The 12,201-nt window shown below is 67.9% G+C and overlaps 4 protein-coding genes across 4 annotated transcripts in view; 1 reads left to right on the plus strand and 3 right to left on the minus strand.

Annotated features, from left to right (window-relative positions):
- Positions 1 to 1,639: 1,639 nt before the first annotated feature.
- Positions 1,640 to 3,271, minus strand: CHLNCDRAFT_143853 (hypothetical protein; the record flags this gene model as incomplete). The annotated part of the gene is made up of 5 exons (XM_005849317.1): positions 1,640 to 1,750; positions 1,871 to 1,967; positions 2,197 to 2,306; positions 2,572 to 2,940; positions 3,158 to 3,271. The coding sequence occupies 5 exons, from the start codon at positions 3,269 to 3,271 to the stop codon at positions 1,640 to 1,642; spliced, it is 801 nt and encodes a 266-aa protein (XP_005849379.1).
- Positions 3,272 to 3,874: 603 nt separating this feature from the next.
- CHLNCDRAFT_143854 (hypothetical protein) lies at positions 3,875 to 7,110 on the minus strand (the record flags this gene model as incomplete). Its single annotated transcript, XM_005849318.1, has 12 exons — positions 3,875 to 3,970; positions 4,051 to 4,203; positions 4,374 to 4,595; positions 4,765 to 4,892; positions 5,086 to 5,241; positions 5,552 to 5,653; positions 5,779 to 5,858; positions 6,027 to 6,148; positions 6,332 to 6,418; positions 6,603 to 6,719; positions 6,854 to 6,943; positions 7,102 to 7,110. The coding sequence occupies 12 exons, from the start codon at positions 7,108 to 7,110 to the stop codon at positions 3,875 to 3,877; spliced, it is 1,362 nt and encodes a 453-aa protein (XP_005849380.1).
- Positions 7,111 to 7,221: 111 nt separating this feature from the next.
- On the plus strand, positions 7,222 to 10,526 carry CHLNCDRAFT_143855 (hypothetical protein; the record flags this gene model as incomplete). The annotated part of the gene is made up of 11 exons (XM_005849122.1): positions 7,222 to 7,317; positions 7,668 to 7,745; positions 7,855 to 8,004; positions 8,178 to 8,299; positions 8,436 to 8,515; positions 8,669 to 8,770; positions 8,907 to 9,065; positions 9,283 to 9,410; positions 9,626 to 9,847; positions 10,025 to 10,192; positions 10,377 to 10,526. 11 exons carry the CDS (start codon positions 7,222 to 7,224, stop codon positions 10,524 to 10,526), a joined length of 1,455 nt encoding a protein of 484 aa, XP_005849184.1.
- Positions 10,527 to 11,289: 763 nt separating this feature from the next.
- Positions 11,290 to 12,201, minus strand: part of CHLNCDRAFT_57427 (hypothetical protein) — a gene marked incomplete at its 3' end in the record, with an annotated part of 9,035 nt that continues 8,123 nt past the window's right edge. Inside the window, exons 20-22 of the mRNA XM_005849319.1 lie at positions 11,914 to 11,991; positions 11,581 to 11,679; positions 11,290 to 11,328 (exon numbers count right to left, since the gene is read on the minus strand). Of these exons, the coding sequence (XP_005849381.1) occupies positions 11,290 to 11,328; positions 11,581 to 11,679; positions 11,914 to 11,991 (216 nt within the window). The remainder of the gene's footprint in view (positions 11,329 to 11,580; positions 11,680 to 11,913; positions 11,992 to 12,201) is intronic.

Below are 12,201 nucleotides of genomic sequence, written 5' to 3' on the forward strand. Positions count from 1 at the left end.
GCGCCGCCGCCCCCGCCCCTCGCCGCAGCCGCAGCCTGTGCCTCCTCGTCTGCCGCCGCCGTGGGGATCTTGCCCTTGATGCCCAGCCACTGCAGCGCATCTGTGAGGCCAACCGACAGGCGGGACAGCATCCTGCCGGTGCCGCTGAGCCTGCTGGGTGCCACCGAGGAGCGGCGCCCCCTCATGGCCAGAGAGTGCCGGCTGACTGCCCAGCCGGCGCCGCCGCCGGGGCTGCCCATCAGGGCACCGTTGTCTGCTGCCACCGACAGGCGGTGGGGCCCCGGCGGCACCAGCGTGCTGCGCCGGCCACCGCCTGGCTGCATGCTCTGCCGCTGCGCCGCCTCCTGTGTGACGCCTGGCGGCATGCTGAGCTTGAGAGGCGACGCGTTGCCCGCCTTACTGCTGGAGGCCAGCGCGGTGTGCACGGGCCAGGCCACCGCCGAGGAGCGGCGCCGCGACAGGCCCAGCGACATGGCGCGCTGGCGCATGGCGGTGCCTGGGGTGGGTGCCGCCGCGGCCAGCGCACGCGCCACGCCGCGCTGCTGCCGGTCGCCGCCTTGCGGCGGCGTGCTCTGCACGTCGGCGGGCCGGCTGCTGTCGCCGCGTGGCTTGGCCACGGGCGGCGTCTCAACTGCCAGCTCAAAGGCATCCACCTGTACAGCGGCAGGGGGCCAGAGGAGGGCAGGGCATGAGGGTCTGGCACTCCTGCTACTGCCGGCCTAGCACAGCCATGGCATGGCCCAGCAGCCCTGCGCTGTGGCTGGCTTCCCCACCTCTTGAAAGTACGCCCGCATCTCAGCCAGGTGCTGCCGCCGCTCCGCATCCTGCCGCTCTGCGGCATTCTTGCGACGCCAGCGTGGGGCCGGCTGCCCGCCGCCGCCCGACTTGGCCGTGCTGGTGGCCACCCCATCGGCTGCATTCTCATCCTGATCCACCCCTGGGCTCTCCGGCACTGGCGTCAGCACCGAGGGCGCCGTAACGTAAGTGGAAGCGGTGGTGCTGGCGTCGCTGCTGATGCCGTCGCCTGGTTTGTCCTGCAGGCGAGCGGCGGCGGCGCGGCTGGTGAGGGGCAGGTTGGGAGAGGGGCGCTTGCTCATCGAGCTGCCTGCCACCGTCGCCTGGGGCGCACCACAGAGGCGGAGAGAGGAGGAGGTGAATGGCTCCGCTCGGGCAACAAACATCCCCTGCCCCGACGGGCTCCCCGACGCACCCTGTTGCGGCTCTTGCGGCTGAATGTGACCGAGGCCATGCTGGCCGCGCCTCTTTCCGCCTGACAGCCCGCGAGTTCAACCAGACCTGGCGCAGCCTGGCGACAGCTAGCTTTCAGCCAAACAAGCGTGCAATGCCAGCACCAGCCGCGTGGGGACTGCAGGCGCCGCAAACGCGAATTTCAGTGATGCCTGCTGGGCCCTGCTGGGCACCCACGGTGCTGAGCTTGCTGGCTGCCTATAGCCCCCAGACATGTGCCTGGCTGATGTTCATTCCTCAAATGGGGGAGCCAGCATTGGATGTAAGTCGCAACTTGTCCGCAGTCGGGGAAAAGAGGTGGTGGAACAGGTCAATAACATACATAGGAGTCAGCAGTCATAAAGGGGTCAAAAAGCACAGCCTCGCCGTCATTAGCGCAGCTGCGACGCTGCTACTGCTGCCGTCGCTCCCCCAGCACGCCGTCGCTGGCAGCGCCGCCGCTGCCGGCGGCCTCCGTCTTCTTCCCCTCCTCGATCACCTCCTTGGCACAGATGCAGCACACCTGCAGCACCACGCCATGCAAGGCTCAACCCAGTGGCAACTGACGACGACGCCATCGATGCCGCCGAAAGCTGCTCGGCCAGCGCCGCCGCCCCGCTGCCTGCCCGCCGGCGCCACGCACCTTGTTGCGCTTCAGCCACTCTGCGATGCAGTCTGGGTGGTAGTAGTGGCGGCACACCGGCAGCACCTTGACATTGTCCTCCGGCTCATACTCCACCCTGCGAGTGAGGGTGGGAGGGGGCAAGCGGTGTGAGCCAGGACCGAGGACCACCGCCCGCCTGGGTGGCACACCAGGCAGACGCAGGATCAGGCATGGAGCAAGCATGCCCCGGCCTGGCCGTTCCCAGAAGCTCCAGCAGCAAGAGCAAGGCAGCTGAGTGGGCAGCAGACAGCCCCCTCCCTGCCCCTGCCTGCGCTTGCCTGCAGATGGGGCACTGCTCCTCTGACCCAGCCGTCGTCCCCGCCACTTCATAGTATGCCTGCTGCGGCAGCGTGTCGATCTGCGCCTGCGAGATGCCCTTGCTGACGGTGCCCACCGCCTCGCCCAGAGCAGACAGCTGCAGTATGGCGGGTGGCAGAGTGGGCAGGCAGGCAAACAGGTAAGAGGTGCAACGTCAGATCCCTGGGGCCCCAGGCTCATCGCGCGGGACACCGCTCCACCCAGAGCAGCTGTGCTGCCGCCCTTCCGCCGCACACCCTGCTGCGGCACTCATCTCCAACCCCTGCACACACACACACGCGCGCACACACCTGCACACACACACACACACACGTGCACACACACACACAAGCGCGCGCACGCACACACACACATGCACACACCTCCTCATACGTCATCTCATCTGGGTCCACATCGTCCTCAGGCAGATACTCGTCGCCGCCGGGCGCCTCGATGCCGCCGCCGCCTCCAGGCGCCGCCCCCGGCTGCCCCATCCCCGCCAGCTCCAGCAGCCGCTGCTGGAACTCCCGTTCCTCCTGCTCCTGCAGCCTCCGCGCCATCTCCTCATCCGTCAGCTCCTCGACCTCGCCCCCCTCCTCGCCGCCGCCGCCCTCGTGTGGCCCCGCGCCCGCCTCGCCGCCGCCCGCCGCCGGCGGCAGGTTCTCCAGGATGCCGCTGCCCTGGCCCGCCATTGCCAGCCACGCCTGCTCCTGGGCTTGCAGCAGCTTTGCCAGCGCCAGGTCGGGGTCCTCCTGCAGCGCAGCGAGGTGAGCAGGGCAGTGGTCTGCGCAGGAGCAACCGGCAGTCTAGCCAGCACGTGCGGCACCCGCCGCCCCACGCGCGGGCACTAGGCCGCCAGTTCACTGCGGGCACCGTCGCTACACGCATTCCCGCTTCACAGTCTCGTTGACTGCCGTGCAGGGCCGCAGCGCAGCCCGTTACAATGCCCGCACAGCTGTCGCAACTCACCTCCACCGGCCCCTGCCTCAGCGTGCGCTGCTGAACCAACACCTCGCCTAGAACCGCCTCGTCTTGCGCCTGCGGCTGTGCAGCGGGAGTCGAGGCTGCGCCACCCTGCGACATACTGGCTGCTGCACTGGTGCCCTACGGTTGACAGTGAGATCGCTGGAAGCAAGTGCAGAAGCAAGTCCACGCGTTGACGCAGGTGGGGTGGGGGGCCATGAGAGGCCTGCCGCCCCGTCATGGTGCGTCACCGCTAGCGGCCGCTAGCGGCCGCTCCAGCTGGGTGCGCCGCCATGCGGTTGAGAGACTGCTCTGAGGGAGGAGAGTTGCGATTGGATGGGAGTCGGTGACAACACGGGGAATAATTTAGCCAGGCCCTCATCCACAGGGCAAGGCGCCTGTGGCTGACCAGCGGCACCTCCGTCGCTGTGTGGTTCGGCAGGCTGGTGCATCTCTCCTCCACCCTAAAAGGTGTTACTCAGGCAGGAAAACAACGAGAGTCCTGGATAAATGTGTCAGCAACAGGCACAACCACCCAATAGTGAAGAAAAGGGGCAATACGCAGGACAAGGGACAGGGCAAGGGACGGGAGAGGGAGCCCGCTCGGCAAGAGTGCGAGCGGGCCTCAGACGGGCCGAGGTGCTGGAGGCAGCTCTTCGGATGCTGGTTCACTGGGACTGGATTCTTGTAAACTAGATACACTTGACCATGAGTGGCAGCCGCTCACTCCTGCTCGGCGCTGCCGTTCTCAGCCTCGAACACGGCTGCGGCGCCCATGCCCGAGCCGGTGCACATGGACACCACGCCATAGTGGGCGCCCTGCACAGCAAGCATGAAAGGGACAGGTGATGGACAGATGGATGGAGCTGGCCATTCTCTTCGTTGCCTGCAGATCGCACCCTGCCGTTGCTGTTGCGCCTGGCCATCTCGTGGAGCAGGGTGACGGTCTGGCGGGCGCCGGTGCAGCCGATGGGGTGCCCCAGAGCGATGGCGCCGCCGTTGGGGTTCACCTTCTCCTCATCCAGGCCCAGCTCCTTGAGGCAGTAGGCAAACTGCGGTCAGGTTGGGCAGGCAGGAGAGGGGCAGGCAGGACAGCGCCACGTCAACACTGCTGCTGCTGGAACCATTGCCAGCGCTTCATTGCAATGAGCAGAATTGTTGGGCACAGCTGCCACAACACAGCCTCCCAGGCCCCTCCCCCTGGGACCTCTCTGGCCCATACCTGCGAGGCGAAAGCCTCGTTGAGCTCAAACACGTCGATGTCATCCTTGGACAGGCCCGCCTTTTCCAGGGCGGCGGGGATGGCCACAGCCGGGCCGATGCCCATCACCGCAGGCTCCACCCCCACGGCAGCAAACGACTTGAGCGTGGCCAGGATGGGCAGGCCGCGGCGCTCCGCCTCGCCACGCCTCATCAGCATCACCGCCGCCGCTCCGTCAGTGGTCTGCACGGCAGCACGCGCCCCTGTGGCGAGTGCCGCACAGGCAGCTCGGTGCGCCACCAGCGCTACCACGCAGCAGCGCACTGAGCCAGGCTGAGACCGCCTGCCCCGGCCCAGACTACGGGCCGCAGCCCCGCAGGCGAGCAGCCTGGTCCGGCCACCTGCCCGGCACCTGGCATGCGTTGCCCACGGTGGTGGTGCCGCCCTTCTTGAAGCAGGCGCGCAGCTTGGACAGCTTCTCAAAGGAGAAGTCGGGGCGGATGCCGTCGTCGCGGTCCACCACCACACGCCGCTCCTCGTCTGCGGGGGCGGCCAGGGGGGCGCTGGAGTTGGGACTGGAGCAGCAGCCGGCAGCAGCTGGGCAGCCCCACACAAAGAGAGCTGCGCGGCGCGGCAGGAGCGCTCAGCTGCAAGCTCATCCCGGCGCCGGCGTGCAGCCTAGACGATGCAGCTGGCTGCAGAGGGAGGGAGGGAAGGGCAAGGGAACACCCACCTCCCTCCTTCACCGTCGTCTCCACCGCCACGATCTCATCCTTGAACCTGCCGGCAGCCTGCGCGGCGGCGGCCTTGGCGTGCGAGGAGGCGGCCAGGCGGTCCTGCAGGTCTCGGGGCACCGCAAAGCGGGCTGCCACGTTGTCAGAGGTGATGCCTGCAGGGACAGAGGATGGTGGGCGGGGACGTGCAAAGGCGTGGGAGCAGGTGCATCGGGCAGTTAAGCAGCACCGGCAGTTATGTCGAGCCTGCAACGGGAGGCAGTACTCTGCCGCACTGGCACCCTATGCTCTGCGGCAACCCAACTCCCAGGGAGCCGCTGGCAGCGCTGCGCTTTGATTTGCACAGGCCTGCCTTGAGACACCCTCTCCCGTGTGGCAGCGCCTGAGGAGCCCCCCCCCCCGGCAGCGCCGAGGAGCCCACCCCCCGGCAGCGCCGAGGAGCCCCACCCCCCGGCAGCGCCTCACCCATTGGCAGCAGGCAGTCCTTGGCGTGCTGGTTCTCCTCGACCAGCGGGTTGTCGCTGCCCTCCCACATCATGGGGGAGTGGCTCATGCTCTCCACACCGCCTGCGGCGCGCGCAGGGCAGCACCGCTTTTCTCATCGCCACCCTCACCAGGCACCTACGCGACCGCGGCTGCCGGGCACCACCCTGCATGCACACCAGCAGCACCACCCCACCACACCCGCCCACCTGCGATGCCGATGTCGTAGTAGCCGGCGGCGATGGAGGCAGCCATGTCGGCGATGGACTGCAGCCCGGCAGCGCACTGCCTGCGGGCAGCGGGGACCGCACGCGCAGCCAAGATGGTCGCAGGAAGAGGTGGCATGAAGACGGGCAGGTGGGCAAATGATACGGAGGCAGATGCAGCTGGCCAGGCCATGCTGAAAGGAGGGCATCAGCCGGGCTGGCGAAGGAGCCCAGCGGGCACCCCAGCCCACCTGTTGACGGTGTAGGCAGGGACGGAGGGCGGGAAGCCGGCCAGCAGCAGTGCGGTGCGCACCTCGTTGGCACGCTTGGAGGAGGGTCCCAGCCCAGAGCCGAAGCAGACGTCGCCCACATCCTGCGGGGAGGGAGAGGGAGGGGGAGAGGCAGAGGGAGAGGAGGCAGGCGTGTGTATGCGCAACATCAGACGGCTGGCCAGGCCGAGAACCAGAAGCAGGCAGGCCGAGGCAGGGCTGCCCGCCGCGACACGCGGACACCGTCCCTCCCATGCGCATGCCGCCCCGCCATGCAGGGCGCGCACCTCTGCGGCCACGCCGGTGCGCCTCAGCAGCTCCTTGAGCACCGACAGCACCAGCTCATCCACCAGGGCCTGCTTGAGGGAGCCCACCTGCGGCGGGAGGGGGAAGGGGGCAGGGTGGGAGAGGCGTGGGAGGGGAGCAGAGGGCAGGCAGGTAGCACAAGAAAGGAGGTGTGGTGCGGCAGGGTGGGTGGGAGGGAGGGCCGGGCTGGGGAGCAAACCCGTGCGCTGCCGCTGAGCCTGCCGCGGGTGGAAAACAGAGGGTGCGCCCCACCTTGGCCTTGCACATGGGCGTGCGCACCGCGCCCACGATCACCACATCGTGCAGCGGGCTGCTGCCGTTGGCGGCGGGCGGGCGGATGCCTTGCTCGGGTGCGGCGACGGCGGTGACCTGCGGGGATGCGCGGGAAAGGGCGGGAGCACATTTGTCATCTGACTCGGCAGCGGTTGTTGGAAGGAAGGGTGAGCAGGCAGGCGCAGGCAGGGGCCGGCAGGGTCTGCAGGTCCTGACAGCCCTGCCCTCACCTTGAGCGCTCGCTGGACCGGCGGCTGGCTGGCGGTGCAGCGGCGGGTGCTTGCGTAGCTGCTCCGGGTGAAGCTGGGAGAGTGGGCCGCCTGCAGATTGGCGGCGCGAATCAATCGAGACACATCGCATACTCCTGACGCGGCAGTGACGGGCACAGCGGCGGCCGCCGACAGCGCTGGAGCGCAAACCACGGGCCGCAGCCGGCCCTGCCGCTGCCGCGCAGCACGGCAGGGAGGGCAGCAGGCACCCCAACCATTGGGTCTGAGACTCCAGGGCTGGCTGTGCTCGATGTTGACGGTCATCGGTCCGCAACCCACTCCCTCCACCCCCTCCTCCCAACAGCCTTGATGAATAGTCAGCACCGTGGATGGCCAGGGGCCAGCCTTGGAAGGACAGCCTGCTCACCCTGGTGCAGCCTGGGCGCGCCGCGCTGGAGGCAGCCGCCGGTGTTGTCCTGGTGATGGTGCAGCTTGGGCAAAGCATTTGTGAGGTCGTTGATGGATGAAAGATATTGGGTTTCTTCGGTTTTGAGGGGGGGCCGCCGCCGCCGGATCGTTACGTGTCCAGACTTTCCACCCAGCCCACAGATTTGCTGCCTCCTGCCCTCCCCAGCCCCTCAAACCCCTCAAACCCTGTGACCATAATCCAATCTGCATCTGCCACGCACCCGCCAAGCCTCCAAGGGGCACCATGCTCGCGTCTGCTGCCCATCGTGGCCGGCTGTGCGGCCTCCCCTACGCCCCGGATCGCCCCAGCCTGAACAGAGGCTCAGCGCTACTGCTCTGCGGCGGCAGCCGCCAGCGCCGCCCGCAGAGAGGGATCCTGGGGGAGACGCCGCATCCCGCTGATGTGGCAGCCACCGTCAGCGCTCGCCGCGCGGTGGCGGCACAGGTGGGCGGAGGCTCTGTCACATGCGGCCTGCCTCGCCATCATCCCCACCAAAACCTCAATTCCAGCACCTCGCTCTCCACGCTGACAAGCGCCCCGGCCTGGCCTGCAGGCTGTGGCCGCCGAGACCGCCCCGCCCCCAGCCGTTGGCCCCCAGGACAGCCCCAATGACGTGGTGGTGGTGGGGGCCTGCCGCACCGCCTCCACCCGCGCCCGCAAGGGCGGCTTCAAGGACGCCACCGCTGACAGCTTGGTGATGGCGGTGCTGCGGGACATCCTGCGCCGCACGGGCATCAAGCCAGAGGCGCGCGGAGCCGCCACCGGCCGTTTTCAAAGCGCTCGCGCCGAGCAGCGCAGCCGTGGCCGCGGTCATGCCAGCCCTGCCATCTGTCTGCGCCCTCAGCCAGCACCCTGGCCTCCTGCCCTGGCCCGCAGGAGGTGAATGACGTCTGCCTGGGAAGCGTCTTCCCAGCCTCCTCAAAGCGCGCCAACGAGGTGCGCACCGCGCTGCTGCTGGCCGGCTTTCCGCCCTCTGTCCCCGCCTACACCGTCAACAGGTGGGCTGGCCGCGGGGGGCAGCCGCCGGGAAGCGCTGCCCACCCAGTTGCAATGCCGCCACACCTCAGCGGCGCCAGGGAGCAGGCCGGTCAGCGGCGGATGTACCAGCCGGGCTGCCTTTCCGTGTGTGTGCAGGCAGTGCGCTGCAGGGCTGCAGGCCATTGCCAATGTGGCGGCAGACATTCGGGCGGGCTTCTACAGTATCGGCATCGCGGGTGGGCGGGGCGGTGGCAGTGCCTGTGCCTTGCACGTTCAAACCCTACTGGCCAAAGCGAGCCAGGCTGCCATGCCACGTGCAGATGTTCTTTGGCCAGCCAGCAAGCTCGCTGTGCCAGCCTGCTGCTGCGCCCTGCCCACACTGCCTGCAGGCGGGGTGGAGACCCTGACGCGGGACCCTCTGGACTGGCAGGGCAGCGACAACCCTCGCGTGCAGGAGAGCCAGGATGCGCAGGACGTGAAGCTGCCGCTGGGTGAGCCGAGTGGAGGGCTGATGCATGCGGTACCACCGCCAGGCTTCTTACCTGCTGGCGGGGCACAGGGGGCCAAGGCGTTGGCATCGCGCCCGTGCACCCAGCGCCTCTTCTGGCCACTGTGACCGCCCTGCAGGCCTGACAGCCGAGAACGTGGCGGAGCGGTTCAGCGTGCCTCGGGACCTGCAGGACCGCCTGGCCGCCTCCTCGCACGCCAAGGCCGCCGCCGCGCAGGCTGCCGGCAGATTCAAGGATGAGATTGTGCCGGTGGAGACGACGGTGCAGGACGCCTCGGGTAAATATTTTACGATTTGTTGTTGGGCAGGCTTTTGGTGGGCCAGGTGCCTGGCTGGCAAGTGAAAGGTGCCGACCGCACAGGCGCAGGCGGTGTTCGGGACTTGCCCGCTCATCTCCCCACCCCAGCCGGCTGGCGCCCACATCTTGAGCTCCCAAGCCCCACCCCAGGCCCAGCCAGCAAGCCCAGCCCCCTCCTGCCTCCCCTTCCCCCGCAGGCGAGGCCCGCCGCGTATCTGTGGACTCAGACGATGGCATCCGTCCCGACAGTACCGCAGACAAGCTGGCGCAGCTGAAGCCGTACTTCAAGAAGGGCGGCACCGTCACCGTGGGCAACGCGTGCCAGGTGGGACGGGGCCTGGCCTGCTGCTGGCAAGCAACCGAGCTAGCCCGGCGACCCACTTTTTAAACGCATGCCGGATGCCCTGCTCCCTGCGCTGCCAACCGACCCTCCTCGCATCGGAATCTCAATCTCACAGCACCTCTTTTAGCTAGCTTACGTCTGCTCAAGAGCGCCTCCCTTCCTCCCTCTTGCCCCACCCCGCCCACCCCCACCTCCAGAACACCGACTGCGCGGCGGCGGTAATGCTGATGACGCGGCGCGAGGCGCAGCGCCGCGGCCTGCCCGTCATGGCCACCCTCCGCTCCTTTGCCACGGTGGGAGTGCCACCCGGCATCATGGGCACCGCGCCCACCAAGGCCATCCCCGCTGCCCTGCACAAGGCGGGCCTGTCCAAGGATGACATCGACATGTTTGAGCTCAACGAGGCCTTCGCATCGCAGGTGGGGCGGCCGGCCTTGGCGGGGGCAGAAGGAGGAGGGATTGGGAGGCTGCCTGGTCGACAGTCGTGCCCAGCAGTGCATCCCTCGATTGGCTGGCAGCTGATCCGGTGCCAGCAGGGGGTTACCCAGCTGCAGCAGAGCTGAAATGTCTCCTGCCTCTGCCCAACCCAACCGCAGTTTGCCTACTGCCTCAAGGAGCTGGGCCTGGATGAGGAGAAGGTGAACCCCAACGGTGGAGCCATCGCTCTGGGGCACCCCGCCGGCGCCACCGGCGCCCGCCAGACCGTCACCCTGCTCCACGAGATGGCTAGGCGCAACAGCAACGGCGCCGGCGGCAATGGCAAGGTGGGGCGGCGGTGCACTGGATAGATATGTCGGTGGCAGAGCGGGTAGCCACATGCCTGCTCAGCTGCCAGGGCTTTTCATATTCAAACCCACATGCACTGGGCTGACCGTGTGTCGAGCCCCACTGAAGCTCTCTTCCCGGGAGCCCACACCGCCCCAGCCCGCCGCACCGCCCTGCCCGCAGGGCGCCAGGTACGGCATGGTGTCCATGTGCACCGGCTCGGGCATGGGCGCCGCCGCCGTGTTTGAGAGTGGCGACTCCTCCGGCTCCTTCTCCTCAGGCTCCACCTCCAGCGCCAGCCTCGGCTCCGTGGCCAGCGCTGATGCCTCCTAAATCCACCCAGCAGTACTAGCAGCATAGCCTGAATACGTGCAGTAGCGGCATAGCGGAGTGTTTTGCGGAGTGTTTTGCCAGGCGGCTGTGTCCCATGCCGCGGCTTGCCTTGACCCGCAGAGCAGCAGCAGTGCAAGATGTTTGTGTTTGTGGCGTGGTAGCTCATTAAGCAGCCCAAAGCAGCCGTAGCGGTACCACCCAGCAGCATGACCACTAATGTACTGGCGCCAACAGTGCCTGTGTATTTCTGTCCTGTGTCAGCCCCGGCTGTGTCCGTGTGTCCCCCTTGTGTCTGTGTATTGTCCTGCCAGCATTCTGCCCGTCCACGCTTCCCTCTGAATTGGTTGACCCAACCCTTCTCCCAATCCATTATGAACCAGCTATGTTCCCCCGTAGTGGTCTGAAAGATATTGCACCGTGACGCAATGTGAACCAGAAGCAGCAAGGAACACAGTCAGCTGCTGCGCAAAAGGCTGGTAGGACAGCAGACAACGTGGAGCGAGGGCAAACGTGGGGCAGGGGAGCGCAGTCTGACGGAAAGTGTATACATGGGACGTGTGCATGTGCATCATGCATTGGCGGCGCGGAGCACGCCGCGCACGCCGGTGGCGTGCACGCCGCTGACGGCTGTCAAGCCATGCGAGCGGCGGGGGCAGCGGAGGCGTGGGGCGCCTCCACTAGGTCGCACTGCCTTCTCCGGCAGTGCAAGTGAGGCAGGCACGCACGCATGGGATGCATCCATGGGTGGCCGAGGGCTGCTCGGTCAGTAGGAGAGGTCAAGAGCCTTGTTGATGAGGTCAGCCTGCGGGCGGAGGAGGGCACGGGGAGAGGAGCAGGCACACAGCGCAGCAAATAGTCAACGCCCCATGCAACCTCCCGAGTCGCAGCATGCGCAGGCAGCAGGCCCAGCCCAGTGCGCCTCCCCAGAGCCCGCAGCGCGCTGCGGCACCCTCCCTCACCCCCCTAATCACATCACACAAGACCACCACCCAGCACCACACGAACCCCACAGCACCCCACACAAGCCAGCCGCCCCCCAGCGCCCCCTCCCCACCTGCTCTTGCGCGTGGACCTCGCCAAAGCCGGTGGCAGTGGAGGCCATGGAGGGGCGGCCGCTGTACTTGACAGCCATGGGCACCTCACGCCCCATGGCCTGCGGTAGGTGGGGCAGGAGCGGCAGCGGCAGGGTGGGCGGGCGGGACAGCAGGGTGAGCAGCCTGCTGGGACAGCTGGCAGGGGCGGGGAGGACAGCAGGACGGGGTGCGTGCAGACGCGGGCAAGGGACCATGCCCGCTACGTGCATCTCCCTCGAATCGCGGCCAGCTGCCTGCCATGCTGCCTGCCGCAGCAGCTGGCTGCCTGTCCACGGGCGGGCCGCGCCGCGCACCTCCATGCACCGCTGGAAGCGCGGCTGCACGTGCAGGTAGGCGCCCATATTCATCGGCTCCTCCTGGGTCCACATCACCTCTGCGCCACACGGGTAGGGGGAGGGGATGGCAGTGCGGCAGCACAGAGGCCGTGAGCGCGGGGCCGCGCGAGCCAAGCCGGGCGCTGCCGCCGGCGGGCCCTCGCTCCCGCTCCCGCCCCACTCCGCCCCAGCCCGCACACCACTCAGCTTATTGAGACACACACGCGCATGCATGCACGCGCAAACAGGCACAGGCACAAAAGCGAG

Source organism: Chlorella variabilis, assembly GCF_000147415.1.
Source record: "Chlorella variabilis unplaced genomic scaffold CHLNCscaffold_6, whole genome shotgun sequence".
Lineage (NCBI taxonomy): Eukaryota > Viridiplantae > Chlorophyta > Trebouxiophyceae > Chlorellales > Chlorellaceae > Chlorella > Chlorella variabilis.